At 40.0% G+C, this 17,148-nt stretch overlaps 1 protein-coding gene across 4 annotated transcripts in view; it reads left to right on the plus strand.

The window, feature by feature from the left end:
* Positions 1–17,148, plus strand: part of zgc:66447 (SLAIN motif-containing protein-like) — a 129,105-nt gene that overhangs the window by 67,215 nt on the left and 44,742 nt on the right. For all 4 annotated transcript variants that reach the window (XM_060927596.1, XM_060927597.1, XM_060927598.1 and 1 more), the window contains exons 3-4: positions 1,714–1,853; positions 3,378–3,509. In XM_060927596.1, the coding sequence (XP_060783579.1) occupies positions 1,714–1,853; positions 3,378–3,509 (272 nt within the window). The remainder of the gene's footprint in view (positions 1–1,713; positions 1,854–3,377; positions 3,510–17,148) is intronic.

Below are 17,148 nucleotides of genomic sequence, written 5' to 3' on the forward strand. Positions count from 1 at the left end.
GAAGAATGTGCACCAGAATTGCTAAGACCAGTATTATGCCTTTGGTCTATCCCACAGTTTATCCTGATTTGGATGCCATAATTGCATGTATCTTAATTTACACATGTACTTAAAATTTTTTGCTGATTTAGGGCTGTAATAAGCTTTGGGCTAGACAGTAATATGACTGTACTTAACCCACATATGATCCTGTTTTTGCAAACAAGGATCGTATGAGGAAACCAATGGTGGCTCAAGAATACTGAAAAAATTCTGCTTTGTAGAAGCTGATCATGTGGGCAAATGGGTAAATATTAGTCAGCTACCTGCTGAATCCTGGTTAAATGTTATGAATAGCAACACTGAGTATTGACACCACTGAGTGTTTTTCCCTAACAGGATCTGCAAGCTGAAGATCATGTTTCCAGTTGTAGTTTGGTGCATTTGTGTCTCTCCAGAGGATGGACAAACTCAATCATTGTGTAAAGGCATACAGCATTTACTCTCTCCACAGCTTTTAAAACATTTTCTCTTTCTAGCGATACAAAGGCTTACAATAGATTTAACTCGGTGTTTTACATTTGAGCAGTCATAATTGTAAAGCTCTTTGGAATTGCACTGCCTTCTCTTCAACCTGTGGGGCTTGTCTGATAAAATTAATGTCAAGTGATGGCCAAGAGAAGAAAGTCCTGATTGTTAGGAAACTGGACCATCCTGTTTTCATAGGCTACTGGCATTTTAACACGATACTAATCAAGTGTAGCTTCTTTTGTTAGAGAAACCGCAAAGCATCTGTCCTGACTCTCAAAGCCTGTCCCATGTTAGAAAACCTACAGATATGCTCCTGACTGTCACAAAACACTAACGCTCAAGATTCCTTTAAAAAAAAAATTCACAGAAAATTGCACCTTTTATCAGCAATTGTGTCCCCCCCCCCCCCAAAAAGTCTGTTTATATAAACCTCCACCTTACAAGTCCCCGTGTATAGAACCGATGACCTATTAGAGCAAGAGCACTAATATAAACCTGTGAGCCAGGAACTACTGTCTGATTTAGAAAACTAATCAGCACCTTCTGACCAATCAGAATGTAAAATTCAGCAACCCTGCGGAATAATATTCAGTAAACGTGTTCTGTTTTGTGTGGAAACTTCTGTTAATAGATTTGTTTTCCATTCAATTTGAGTGGTTAAATTATTTAGTTTTTTTTCTTTTGTTTTCAACGGGGTCCCCCCCTTCAGCGCCATCTGTGAGACATAAATGTCTTTTTATGTCATGGGAAATTGTTCTGCTCAGCCTGTAATGCTTGAGTGGTAAGTGATTTTATCAGAAAACTGAGATACACACCAACTCCTGATGTACTGTTTTTTCAGCTTGTCATCCATATCATGGGTTACTGTTTATTTTTATTTATTCGTTTTAAATATACATATCCAATAGTATGTAAAAAGCATGACCTGATTAGATGTCTGTTGGTGAACATGAACATTTGTCTGTTACAACTGACTGCACACTTCTGTTTTCATGTGCTGTACTGAAGGAAATTATGAAGGTGTGACTTCTTGCGCTACACACCCCTGTTTCACCCTGTCTCAGCATGTTTGCTCACAGCATGAACATTTCCATTATCTATAACAGTTTTTGTCCTGTTAGGTTGCGACAAATTTCTCAAAGGTTGAACATATTAAACAAAAATATTCTCTCATGTTTGTTTTATTTTTTTAAATTTCTGTAGGTTATACGTCTCCCCAAAGAAGCAGGTACAGACGGCACAGGGCCCAGAGTCTCCTCTGAAATGGTGCCGGAAGGTGCTTGATCACCCCAGTCCTGAGACCGAGGTGGCTTGTAGGACGCTTCTGAGCCGTCTGGATCAAAGTATGCGTACACACCGTTCTATCTTGTGCATTGTTGTGTATGTGTTTAAATATGTATTAAGAGGTATGGCACAGGAGCTTTGTGTTTTCATATTTACAAAGGTTTGGTTCTTGAAAATATGAACTTGTACTTTGTAAATATGAAACACGAAACAAAACACATTAGTTTAGTTTCTCCCATGGCAATATGAATATTGCATAATGTCAGCAATGTAAGGATTTTGAAAATGAAATGCAATTTGCCTTAAGAAACCAAACTTGGCATTAAAGTTTCACTGCAAAGCTATTTATAATGTTACTTATGTGAAAAATTCAAAGTTATACAGGAGCAGATCAAAAGGAATAATCATTTTGCACTGTCTGCAGAGTTATTTAATGCTGTTTGTGTGCATGAAGTTAGTGTGGGTGTGTACATACTGGTACACTGTCCCAGACAGGTCGGCTCTACAGCTGAACATGTCCTAATTTTATTGTCCATACACGTCTTGTCATGCAGTGTGCAACAAACATGTCTGTTGGACTGTGCTTACTTTCTTCACACTAACATTACTGACTCCATGAAGAAAGGATTAGTTTACATCTCTGTGAAGTTAAAGCATAGTGGATTTATGACACAGCCTTTAAGACATGGCAGGAAGGAAGAAATGACACTCAATAACTATAGCTCCTGCTTTGCATTTTTGACTACATGTTTCCTGAATTGAACTTGGTGCCTCTGGTTAAAATTGCATTTATATACTCCTGTTCCAGTTTCAGCTGCTATAAACTTCCATCCATCCGTTATCTGTAGCCGTTTATCCTGGTCTACAGGGTTGCAGGCAAGCTGGAGCCTATCCCAGCTGACTATGGGTGAGAGGCGGGGTACACCCTGGACCAGTTGCCAGGTTATTGCAGGGCAGACAGAGAGACAACCAACCATTCACATTCACGGTCAATTTAGAGCCACCAATTAGCCTAACCTGTATGTCTTTGGACTGTGGGGGAAACCGGAGCACCCGGAGGAAATCCATGCAGACATGGGGAGAACATGGAAACTCCACACAAAAAGGCCCTCGCTGGCCGCTGGGCTCGAACCCAGGACCTTCTTGCTGTGAGGCGACAGTGCTAACCATGACACCACTGTGCCACCCCTGCTATAAACTAGGCATAATTTATCATTTGCAATCTTTTATCCCAACCTTTGTCCATAGCCTACTGGATCTTCTGTGTAAACTCTAGTGGTGTGTGAGAGAAAATCTCAAAAGATCAGCAGTTTCTGAAATACTCAGACCAGCCCATCTGGTATCTACAACCATGACATGGTTAAAGTCAGAGAGATCATACGTTTTCCCTATTTTCTGATGGTTGATGTGAACATTTAACTGAAGTTCTTGACCTGTATCTGTATGATTTTATGCATTGCGCTGCTGCCACATGATTGGGCTGATTAGATAACTGCATAAATGAGCAGTGTTGCCTGAAGGCCATGCAATGCTAATTCAGATGCAAAATTTTACCCTGGCGCGCTTTCTTGTTTTTCCTGTAGGCTCGAGATGGAGGAACATGTACAGCAGCCCATCGCAAACCTCCACAGGCTCATCAGCTGAGGCTGGCTCCTCTCATTCTTCTGGGTACCACAAATCAACTAACAAAACCCTACTAACCTGTGGCAACTCAGGTACGGCATGATGTTAACACAACAGTGCTCCTGCTTTTGGAAAACCTTGCATTTTAAAGACTTGTTTCTCTCACTGTAAAAACGCACACAACGTGCATTAATGTATTTTCATACGATAACTATATGGTTGTCAGATATAGCTGCTAAGTTGGCCTTTTGTTTTTAAATTACATTTTTCCCAATTTGTGTATATTTGCGAGGTCATACATGGGGTGTGTGGCAAATGTTTGCCTGCCAACACTTTGGTCAGCAAATTGAGTGTGGATTAATTGCCTTTGCATGGATCTCTTAATAGTGAATTTGCATTTACAGAATAAATGTCACACTCGGTAAAGAATACCAGGTCAGAGTTAGCATTTGAAGGGAAGGACTTTTCTCTTAAATGATATCAGGTGATTAGGGTGTAGTATCAGTTATCTACTTTTTAGTTTCACTAGGAAGAAATGTTTTTTAAAATGTTGCAAGGGAATTGTTACTTGACACCTTAGTTTTAACAGTCCTTGATTACTGGTACGTGTTAGGAACTGAAAATATTCAGAAACTAGAGGGGTGGTGGGTTTTTTTTTATTTATGCATTTATTAATATAAATGTATACAGATTGATACATCAGGGTTTACACATTTGGATTTTCAATCCCTTTGGTGATTTTTAAAATAAGCTTGCATTTTATTTCTTATGTGCTGGTTGTTATGCTAACTACTAGCCCCAACTACTAACAAAGTACAATAGACTGAATTATTTTAACTAAAACGTACAACCAACTTAGGTGTGACGTCATTCGTTGGCATCCTTCTATCTTGCAAGACAATGGATTTTGCACCATGAATTCAGTCTAGTGTAGAGCTGCAGTGCCTGCTGTGTACAGCAATACTTGATTCACAGACTCTGTTACACTTGTTACAAATAAGTGTCGCATCTGACTGAGGTGGTGGAGCAGCTTTTCCCACTGCTGGCTACTCTTTTGGTGACTTGCCAACACATCATCTTTGACAGCCTGATTCTATGTGCTGCGATCTTGTGCTAGAGATTCACAAGAGTCTGGGTTCAAATTGCATGCCTTCATGTCATGTTTACAGACGTCTTTTGAAGTGTCAGGCAGGCCTGCCAACAGGTTGAGTACCAGCAGCAAGCTCCCTATACAGCACATCCTTTAGAATTCTACCATCATCCATTCTACAAATGTGTCCAAGCCAATGTAGATGTCTGGGAAGATTGAACAAGCATGCTAGGTAGACTGGCTCATTTTAAAACTTCCTTATTTGGAACATGTTTCCATGTGGTGTCGAGGATTCCCCTAAGACAGTGGAGGTGGAAGGTGTCTAGTCGATGTTCTTGATGGGAGTACAGGGCTTTTCTCAAAGTGCGGATATGTGATGCTGTGCTGTCACTTGCACACCAAAAAAAAATAAATTTAAAAATCAATACCATAAATTGAACAATACTGAGTACTTTTCCGTATCCTAAATATTCCCTATTCCCCTCTGAAAATGAGTAATAACGATAGAAATGGGAAAATATTGTAAGATATAGGTCTAGACTATCTTACTACTCAACCCGGAAGTGTGTGTGGGGGGGGAGGGGGTTCACTGCATGCACTGACTACCATTTTCAATCATCCATAAAACCATGTTCTAGGTACTGGTTGCTAGATGGCACTGTTGTGATTTGACCTTGATTCTGTTCCTGGCATCTTGGAAATGGAAAATGAAGAGGCATACTACAAAGCGTTTTCAAACATAATTTTGCCTCTTGCATATTTGACAAGGTAAAAAACAGCAAATTTAATGTTGAATTGTGCATAAATCAGCCCTAGATGCCACCAGAATGTACCATTTTTGAAGTCCTAAATGTCAATTTTCCAGGGGAGCATGCCCCCAGGCCCCTAGCAGCCTTCAGGGCCCTTTGGATTGGGCTCCACATCAGTAGTAGTGTGTGATACAATGGTAGCATCATTTGCAAATGGCAATCCTCTGATCAACACATGTCAGAGCTTTGTTTGCCTATGAGCAAAAACCATGTTGAGCCTACTATCGCTGCGTGAATAGAGGAATATGCCATCCTCTTCAGAGTTAAAGGCATGGGTAAGGAGCATAGGAAAGATGTCAAAAAGATTAGGTGCCAGTATACATCATTGCTTAACTTTTTTTTTTTTTTTTTTTTTATGATCAAAGGCTCAGACAATGTTCTGCCAAACTGAATAGCGCCTTTCATATCTGTGTGACCAGGATATGCAGTGGTCTCAAAGTTTTGGAGAATAAAAGGGTACAAGGTAGAGAATAGGAGGGTACAATTTAAAAAGGCTGAAGCCCTTCACCGTGAACCATAGGTGAGAAAAATGGAACACTGGGGTCATCTGAGACACAGTTTCAAGTCCTTTGTGGAGGAATTTCCAATTTATTGTAAACAGCAAAATGGAGTCTGAAGTGATGGTAATCAATACTAAAAAAAATTAAACTGCCATATAGTAATGAATCAAAAATAATTTGACTATACAAAACTTTCTATATTTTTTGATGTTTACAAAATCAAGTTATTGTAACCATTACTTGATTTTCATACCTGCCAACCTGTACGCATCTTGCGTAGCCGCTACGAATTTTTACCTCATTGTACGACTGTATGTTTTCACATTAAAAAGTACGCATATTGTCCAAACTCGCATTTCAGTCAAGTTCTCGCTGAAGTTGATACCGCTGATCTGTGAGAAAACTCAAAGCCAGAATGGAACGCTTTGCCCAATCCCCCCGTCCCTCTTCCAGAGCATGTGGCTCTGCCCTCTTCACCCGCTCCCCTTCCTCCTTCGCGTCTCTGACTTGAGTGCAGCGGTGCAGCTAGGTGGCTAGAGCGAGTCGGGGATTGAAACGTCGGTTAGAGACGTCGTTTTTATATTTGTAACAGAAATGGTTGTGTTTCACGTGTACTCAAGAGCTTCCTAGCCGTTATTTTGTGCATTTACAACACCAACAGTACAGGCTAGTTCTTCATTTAACTTCGAAGCGGTCACTCGAGGTTGCATATTCGATGCGGTAACCAACGAAACCTGATTACAATTCCTCTCGCGCTCTCATTGAATCACTATGATAAGTACCACTTTATTGATGTGCTCAACAAAACATAGCATGTTGTATATCTTAAGGGCAGTCGGTAACTTCTGTCAGTGGTAGCCTAGAATGTTTGCAGATGATGTGAAGTCGAAAATTGGTCATCCCTCTTGTGAAAAAACATGCGTGGTACTGCAGTATCAAATGCTTTTTTATACAGTATTACTGCAGGAAATGCAATATTTTGAATGCAAATGCAATAGTTTGCACATGAAAAAGGCATATTACAAAATACTGCAGTGTACTGTATAATGCAATATTTTTACTGTATAATGCAATATACTTCCAACATGTTAAAAAATGCAAAAGTCTAAACCTATTGCATGGGAAATTTGTGCATACCATGTTTTGTGTTGAAAGTGCCTTTTTTTACATACTGTATTAATTTAATGTGTTATTTATTTTGAAAGAGTGGCTCTGGTTTAATTTCATTTCATTTGCACATGTATATAATGTTTGTTGTGCTTTTCAAAACGGAAGGAAGTTCCCAAGAGCCATCAATAACAGTTTCCCAAAGTCTGTCAATAGGAATGTTTTACAAAACTGGACTATGTTCCCAAGGTCAATCAATAAAACTGGATTGAAAGTGTGTTTTTGGTCTGCTGGTTGTGGTCTGTGGGGGCGCATGCGCGCCGGGTTGGGGTGAGGTTGACGCGGGGGGGGGTACTCATGAAATTGTAAAATTGTACTCAGAAAATTTTTTCAAGGTTGGCAGGTATGGATTTTGTAAACATCAAAAATAGTTTTGTATAGTCATTTCTTTTTGATTCATTCAATTTCTGAACAATCGAGTATTTGGTCTAATCCTAAAGCTTCTATAACCAGGGTGGCCGCGGGTCCTTAAAAAGTCTTAAGTCTTAAATTTACTTTTCCTAAAATAAGGCCATTAAAAAGTCTTAAATTGTCTTAAATTTCAAACCCCGTGGTCTTAAATTTCAATCTTAAATTTATGGAGATTTTACTCAGTCATATCGTTAAAATGTGGCACACTTTGGATGGGGAAAAAGTTTAATAATTTTTGATGCTCATAATTATACCGCGCAGGCTCCGAATCCACTGGTTGCTAGACACACGCGTGCTTGACAACCACTCAGTGCCTGATCTGTTGATGGTGGGTAGTCCGAGCCACAATGGGTAAATGTAAATTTAATGATAACTGGCTGCAAGATGCAAAATACTCGTGGTAGCTGAAAGCTGTACCCAAAGATGCCAACGAGGCATACTGTGTAGCATGCTGTAAGACTTTTAAGTTGGGCACAATGGGGATAAGAGGGGTGGACTTTCATATGAAGAGCGCCAAGCATGTTGCTTTTACTAAAGGCCGCGAGCATCAGCCTCAAATATCCGACTTCAGCGCTGCCACCACTAACGGTCGTGGAGAAGAATCCGCTATCAATGTGCGGGAGACATCCCGAGTCTCCCAGAAGTTCCAGGAGTCTCCCACGTATTGATAGCGGCTCCCTGATGCCCGCAAATTGGAGAATATCTCCCGCAATCTAGAGCAAGGGAGCAAGCAAGCGCATGCGAAACATTTGTCTACCTCGCGCATCTTAGAATGTGCGTGTATGATGGAGCGCGAGAGAGACACTGCGTGTGTGCCTGTTCATGTAGCGCATGCCAGACAAAGAGCATCCTGATTGGGTTACTCAGCAAAATAAGCCAATCAGCTTTCAGTGTGGGCGGGCTTTTATCCCTTTTCTTGAGGACCGATGTTTTCAATTGAGTCAGTGCGGCCTACAGGATTGGCATTGCAGAGCGCGCGCGCATGCGCGCGTGCGCCAAAAAACGAAAATACAAAACCCACTTCACCTCAGATTACACAAAAGAATCTCCCGGTCTAATAAGGGTCAACAATAATTACAGTTTCGCGCGATGTACTGTTTGCAACAGTGATTTAAGCCACCATGGGCAATGCTGAAATTATTGTAAAGGACATGTTGAGGTGAGGAGTGTCATTTCATGTGCATTATATTTAGGTCTACAACAGGCTGTCATGAAAAGACCAAACTTACTGAAGATTTCCGTAAAGTAACAATGTATGAATATACATCATATATATCACATATATATGTGTGTATCTTTTATAAATGGGGTTAGCTTATCTAATGTAGCATGTTGGGGAGAATCATAGTATCATATCTATATTTCTGATAACATTTTAGGTATGATACCGTGTATAACTCTCCTACTTATTGCTCATTTCATAGGGGGACGGGGGGGATTGCTGGTATGTGCCACGCGGGAGCGTCTGCCCAAGTTTTTTAGGCTGAGATGAACTTAGTTTTTGATTTAAAAAAAATTTCCAATATGTAATGCCAATTGTACATGCCTGTTCTTTAATTCAGAATCACCATCTTGAGCTTCAGATTGACCATATGGTATCTGTATTACATTACACAACATCCTGTCCAGATAAAACCTAGTTAGTACACACCACAGTTGAAAGGGAAGTGATAAGTGATGTTGAATGTTGCCTGCTTAATATGCAAGACCTCCTGCTACCATGATGACATCAGAAGAAAGCTTAAGAGAATTATATGATAGAACTTTTTTCTGGTTTGTACTTCATTTTAAAGGATTAGAGTATTCAAAGACATGAATAGCAAAAATGCAGAAATATAATACTGTAGAGCTCGTTTATATTAAAAGGTGCATTGATTTTTTTTTTTTTTAAATCATCAAATGTGAATTGATTAAAAACAAGTCTCTTGTCCCATATTAATCATTTTCACCTGGTAGTCCACCAAGAAGGGGAATTTATTTCCAAATACATTGCAACTTTTTGCTGATAAAATTAATGGTTTTGGGGTAAAAAAAAAAATAGCCAAAAATCATTAGCTCCTGCCCCCTGGGCCCCCACCGGGGCTCTGCCAGGGAAATCGATAAATCAAACGGGATAAAGAACTGTTTCCGATGGGCATGGCTCGATAGTAGCGTTACCGTGCAGATAGGGACACAAACTGTGACGACGTGCCTGACGGAACATATCCGAAAAGTGATCTGAAGCCACTCCTTTGTTCTCTTGGCTGTGTGCTTCAGGTTGTTGTCGTGTTGGAAGGTAAACCTTCACTCTAGTCTGAGGTCCAGAGCACTCTAGAGCAGGTTTTTTCAAGGATCTCTGTGTACTTAGCTGCATTCATCTTTCCCTCGATCAGGACTAGTCGCCCTGTTCCTGCTGCTGAAAAACATCCCCACATCATGTTGCTGCAACTGCCATGCTTCACTGTAGGGATGGCATTAGCCAGGTGACGAGCGGTGCCTGGTTTCCTCCAGATGTGACGCTTAGTATTCAGGCCAAAAAGTTCAATTTTGGTTTCATCAGACCAGATAATCTTGTTTCTCATGGTTTGAGAGTCCTCTAGGTGCCTTTTGGCAAACTCCAAGCGGGCTGTCATGTGCCTTTTTTTTGTCATGCTCCGTCCCGGACATCCACTCCAGAGATTACGGATCTCACGCCAGCGCCGATACGGGACAGGAATTCCCTCTCACCCGTATTCACTTCCTGGTTTTCACTGCTGTGTATAAATAAGCCGTTTTCAGACTCAGACTTTACCAGAACGTCTCATTTGCTTCTTTAGCTGTTTTTGTGCCTCTCTTACTGTTCATGGTTATTCTCTCTAGTGACTTTTTCTTGTTCATGGTTTTTGCACTAGCATTCTTCTGGTTCATGGTGGTGGTTTTTTTTTTTTTTTTTTTCCCCCACTAAGGGTTATTTCAGATTCATGGTTTCTTGCACTAAGGGTTGTTTTTCCATGTTTTTTTGCACCAGCATTTTTGTCTTTGCATGACTCGTGCCCCCCAAGTTGTTTTGGTCTTATTTTGTACGGACTATTTTTGCTGTTTGTTTACCTTTTTGCCACGCCCTTTTTTTCCCCTGAATTAAATCATATTTATTGGATTACTGTCTGTGTTCTGCTTGTGGATCCTAACTTCACCATACCTCCACCCATCCTAACACCTTTTACTAAGGAGTGGCTCCCATCTGGCCACTCTACCATAAAGGCCTGATTTGTGGAGTGCTGCCTGGATGGTTGATCTTCTGAAAGGTTCTCCCATCTCCATAGGGATACGCTGGAGCTCTGTCAGAGTGACTCTCGGGTTCCTGTTCCCCTCCCTGGCCAAGGCCCGTCTTCCCTGATCGCTCAGTTTGGCTGGGCAGCCAGGTCTAGGAACATTCTTGGTGGTTCCAAACTTCTTCCATTTACGAATGATGGTGGCCACTGTGCTTTTTGGGACCTGTAAAGCTGCAGCAATTTATCTGTACCCTTCTCCAGAAGTTGTGACTGTTTCTGAGGTCTGGAGATAATTCCTTTGACCCCATGGCTTGGAGTTTGCGCTGACATCCACAGTCAACTGTGGGACCTTATATAGGCAATCCCCAATCATGTCCAATCAATTGAATTTACCACAGGTGGAGTCCAATTAAGTTGTAGAAACATATCTCAAGCAGTATCAGTGGAAACAAAATGCACCTCAGCTCACTTTTGGGTGTCATATCAAAGGGTGTGTGTGTGTGTGTGTGTGTGTAATTTTATTTTTTTATATTTTATATATATAATATATAAAATTACACCCACACGAGTGTGTAATTTTATTTATATAAACCCCGATTCCAAAAAAGTTGGGACAAAGTACAAATTGTAAATAAAAACGGAATGCAATAATATTTACAAATCTCAAAAACTGATATTGTATTCACAATAGAACATAGACAACATATCAAATGTCGAAAGTGAGATATTTTGAAATTTCATGACAGCAACACATCTCAAAGTTGGGATAGGGGCAATAAGTGGCTGGAAAAGTTAAAGGTACAAAAAAGGAACAGCTGGAGGACTAAATTGCAACTCATAAGGTCAATTGGCAATAGGTCATTAACATGACTGGGTATAAAAAGAGCATCTTGGAGTGGCAGTGGCTCTCAGAAGTAAAGATGGGGAAGAGGATCACCAATCCCCCTAATTCTGTGCCGACAAATAGTGGAACAATATCAGAAAGGAGTTCGATAGTGTAAAATTGCAGAGAGTTTGAACATATCATCTACAGTGCATATCATCAAAAGATTCAGAGAATCTGGAAGAATCTCTGTGCGTAAGGGTCAAGGCCCGAAAACCATACTGGGTGCCCGTGATCTTCGGGCCCTTAGACGGCACTGCATCACATACAGGCATGCTTCTGTATTAGAAATCACAAAATGGGCTCAGGAATATTTCCAGAGAACATTATCTGTGAACACAATTCACCGTGCCATCCGCCGTTGCCAGCTAAAACGCTATAGTTCAAAGAAGAAGCCGTATCCAAATGTGAGCCAGAAGTGCAGACGTCTTCTCTGGGCCAAGGCTCATTTAAAACGGACTGTGGCAAAGTGGAAAACTGTTCTATGGTCAGACGAATCAAAATTTGAAGTTCTTTATGGAAATCAGGGACACCGTGTCATTCGGACTAAAGAGGAGAAGGACAACCCAAGTTGTTATCAGCACTCAGTTCAGAAGCCTGCATCTCTGATGGTATGGGGTTGCATTAGTGCGTGTGGCATGGGCAGCTGACACATCTGGAAAGACACCATCAATGCTGAAAGGTATATCCAAGTTCTAGAGCAACATATGCTCCCATCCAGACGACGTCTCTTTCAGGGAAGACCTTGCATTTTCCAACATGACAATGCCAAACCACATACTGCATCAATTACAGCATCATGGCTGCGTAGAAGAAGGGTCCGGGTACTGAACTGGCCAGCCTGCAGTCCAGATCTTTCACCCATAGAAAACATTTGGCGCATCATAAAACGGAAGATACGACAAAAAAAGACCTAAGACAGTTGAGCAACTAGAATCCTACATTAGACAAGAATGGGTTAACATTCCTATCCCTAAACTTGAGCAACTTGTCTCCTCAGTCCCCAGATGTTTACAGACTGTTGTAAAGAGAAAAGGGAACGTCTCACAGTGGTAAACATGGCCTTGTCCCAACTTTTTTGAGATGTGGTGTTGTCATGAAATTTAAAGTCACCTAATTTTTCTCTTTTAAATGATACATTTTCTCAGTTTAAACATTTGATATGTCATCTATGTTCTATTCTGAATAAAATATGGAATTTTGAAACTTCCACATCATTGCATTCCGTTTTTATTTACAATTTGTACTTTTGTCCCAACCTTTATGGAATCGTGTGTGTGTGTGTGTGTATATATATATATATATATATATATATATATATATATATATATATATATATATATATATATATATACACACACATACACAGTGGGGCAAAAAAGTATTTAGTCAGCCACCAATTGTGCAAGTTCTCCCACTTAAAAAGATGAGAGAGGCCTGTAATTTTCATCATAGGTACACTTCAACTATGAGAGACAGAATGGGGGGAAAGAATCCAGGAAATCACATTGTAGGATTTTTAATGAATTAATTAGTAAATTCCTCGGTAAAATAAATATTTGGTCACCTACAAACAAGCAAGATTTCTGGCTCTCACAGACCTGTAACTTCTTTAAGAGGCTCATCTGTCCTCCACTCGTTACCTGTATTAATGGCACCTGTTTGAACTCGTTATCAGTATAAAAGACACCTGTCCACAACCTCAAACAGTCACACTCCAAACTCCACTATGGCCAAGACCAAAGAGCTGTCAAAGGACACCAGAAACAAAATTGTAGACCTGCACCAGGCTGGGAAGACTGAATCTGCAATAGGTAAGCAGCTTGGTGTGAAGAAATCAACTGTGGGAGCAATTATTAGAAAATGGAAGACATACAAGACCACTGATAATCTCCCTCGATCTGGGGCTCCACACAAGATCTCACCCCGTGGGGTCAAAATGATCACAAGAACGGTGAGCAAAAATCCCAGAACCACACGGGGGGGCCTAGTGAATGACCTGCAGAGAGCTGGGACCAAAGTAACAAAGGCTACCATCAGTAACACACTACGCCGCCAGGGACTCAAATCCTGCAGTGCCAGACGTGTCCCTCTGCTTAAGCCAGGTCCGTCTGAAGTTTGCTAGAGAGCATTTGGATGATCCAGAAGAGGATTGGGAGAATGTCATATGGTCAGATGAAACCAAAATAGAACTTTTTGGTAAAAACTCAACTTGTCGTGTTTGGAGGAGAAAGAATGCTGAGTTGCATCCAAAGAACACCATACCTACTGTGAAGCATGGGGGTGGAAACATCATGCTTTGGGGCTGTTTTTCTGCAAAGGGACCAGGACAACTGATCCATGTAAAGGAAAGAATGAATGGGGCCATGTATCGTGAGATTTTGAGTGAAAACCTTCTTCCTTCAGCAAGGGCATTGAAGATGAAACGTGGCTGGGTCTTTCAGCATGACAGTGATCCCAAACACACCGCCCGGGCAACAAGGGAGTGGCTTCGTAAAAAGCATTTCAAGGTCCTGGAGTGGCCTAGCCAGTCTCCAGATCTCAACCCCATAGAAAATCTTTGGAGGGAGTTGAAAGTCCGTGTTGCTCAGCGCCAGCCCCAAAACATCACTGCTCTAGAGGAGATCTGCATGGCGGAAGGAGCCAAAATACCAGCAACAGTGTGTGAAAACCTTGTGAAGACTTACAGAAAATGTTTGACCTCTGTCATTGCCAACAAAGGGTATATAAAGTATTGAGATGAACTTTTGTTATTGACCAAATACTTATTTTCCACCATAATTTGCAAATAAATTCCTTAAAAATCAGACAATGCAATTTTCTGGATTTTTTTTTCTCATTTTGTCTCTCATAGTTGAGGTATACCTATGATGAAAATTACAGGACTCTCTCACCTTTTTAAGTGGGAGAACTTGCACAATTGGTGACTGACTAAATACTTTTTTGCCCCACTGTGTGTGTGTGTGTGTGTGTGTGTGTGTGTATATATATATATATATATATATATATATATATATATATATATATAAATTTTTTTTTTTTAATTTTTTATTAGGGTGCATCAGTTGCCCCCTAAAAATGAAAAGTTCCTCCGATCATGATGCATTTTTGTTTTATGTTCCTTTTGGTAAGAAAACATACTGGGTGAAATATTTTGACAAAATTCAAAAGTTTAATGGTGGCACCAGGAGCTCAAAGTTATGGAAAAAGCTGCTATTTTATGACAATTCTGATCACTTTTCATGAAACATTATGGCACCTCATAGAGTATATATCTTGGATACACATTTTTAGTACATGTTTTAAATATATTATCAAGCACAGTTTGAGTTTTAGCTGTTCATTGAATCATTGTTCAACTACTTTTAAACAATACAAATGTATTATGAATCACATTAATGCTTCTCAATCCCTTGCAAAAGTTCTTAACATGATCTCTGGGTCACAAGAAATCAATAAATGGAGTCCAACATTGGGATTCAAACCTTACGCGAAAACACAAAATAAGCATTTTTTTGGCAAAAAATGAACCTTGTGGTGCCACCATTAGACTTTTAAATTTGGTCGAAAAATTTTACAGGATGTCTTTATTGGTGAAAAGGAACACCCAAACAAAAATGCATCAGATTTTATGAAAGTGAGGGCAACTGATGCACCCATATATATATATATATATATATATATATATATATATATATATATATATATATATAAATTACATATTACAGTGACATGCAAAAGTTTGGGCACCCTTGCTGAAAATGTCTGTTACTGTGAATAGTTAAGTGAGCAGAAGATGAACTGATCACCAAAAGGCATAAAGGTAAAAATGAGACATTTCAGCGTTTTATACAGGATTTGTGTATTTTTGTTTTGTACAGTTGGAGAGTGAAAAACGAAAAGGAACACCATGTGAAAGTTTGGGCACCCCAATACATTTGAGTTCTCTAGTAACTTTTACCAAGGTTCCAGACCTTAATTAGCTTATTTAGCTGTGGCTTGTTCAAATTCTTCATTAGGAAAGGTCAGATGATGCAGATTTCAAAGCTGTATAAATTCTCTGACTCCTCAAACTTGTCCCTAAAATCAACAGCCATGGGCTCTTCCTAAGCAACTCCCTCGCGTTCTGAAAAATAAAATAATTGATGCTCACAAAGCAGGAGAAGGCTACAAGAACATAGCAAAGTGTTTTCAGGTAGCTGTTTCCTCAGATCGTAATTTTAAGAAATGGCAGTTAACAGGAACAGTGGAGATCAAGGTGAGGTCTGGAAGATGAAGAAAGCTTTCTGAAAGAACTGCTCGTTGGATTGCTAGAAAGGCAAATAAAACCCCTGTTTGACTGCAAAAGACCATCAGAAAAATTTAGCAGACCCTGCAGTGGTGGTGCACTGTTCTACTATGCAGCGACACCTGAACAAATATGACATGAGAGAATCATCAGAAAACCTTCCCTGTGTCCTAGCCACAAAATTCAGCATCTGAAGTTTGCAAATGATGATGCATTTTGGAAACAAGTCCTGTGGACTGATGAAGTCAAAATAGAACTTTTTGGCCACAATGTGCAAAGGTATGTTTGGAGAAAAAAGGGTGCCAAATTCCAGGAAAAGAACACCTCTCCAACTCTGAAGCATGGGTGTGGCTTGATCATGCTTTGGGGTTGTGTTGCAGCCAGTGACGCAGGGCACATTTCATTGGTCGAGGGAAGCATGGATTTGAATAAATACCAGCAAACTCTGGAAGCAAAGATCACAAAAAAAAGTTGAAGTTAAAAAGAGGATGGGTCCTACAATAAGACGATCCAAAACACACCTCAAAATCTACAATGGAATACCTCAAGGGGCACAAGCTGAAGGTTTTGCCATGGCCTTCACAGTCCCCTGACCTAAACATCATTGAAAATCTGTGGATAGATCTCAAAAGGGCAGTGCATGCAAGACAGCCCAAGAAACTTGTAGAACTGGAAGCCTTTTGCAAGGATGAATGTGCGAAAATCCCCCAGGTAAGAACTGAAAGGTTCTTACCAGCTGGCTACAAAGTGTTTACAAGCTGTGATGCTTGCCAAAGGGGGTGTTCCTAAGTACTGACCATGTCAGGTGCCCAAACTTTTGCTCCAGGGCCTTTTTCATTTTTTGGTATTTTACACCTGTAAATGATGGAAATAAAAATGTAATCTTGCAGAAAATATTAAAGAAATGTCATCTTTACCCTTATGCCTTTTGGTGATCAGTTCATCATCTGCTCACTTAACTATTCACAGTAACAGACATTTTCAGTAAGGGTGCCCAAACTTTTGCATGCCACTGTATATACTAGTGCATCTAAAAAAATTAGAATATTGTGAAAAAGTTATATATTATAGACTCATTACACACAAGCTAAAATATTTCAAGCATTTTTCTATTTTAATTTTAATCAGTATGGCATACAGTACAAAAACATTAAAAAAAAATCTCAAAATATTAGAATATTTCATTTCGAATTTGAGTTAAACAGTATGAACACAGTGTATCTCTCGGTCTAGTTCAGTACACATAACCACAATCATGGGGAAGACTGCTGACTTGACTGTTGTCCAGAAGATGATCACTGATGCCCTCCACAAGGAGGGTAAGCCACAAAAGGTCATTGCTGAAAAGGGTGG

The sequence above is a fragment of the Neoarius graeffei genome, chromosome 8 (genome assembly GCF_027579695.1).
Source record: "Neoarius graeffei isolate fNeoGra1 chromosome 8, fNeoGra1.pri, whole genome shotgun sequence".
NCBI lineage: Eukaryota > Metazoa > Chordata > Actinopteri > Siluriformes > Ariidae > Neoarius > Neoarius graeffei.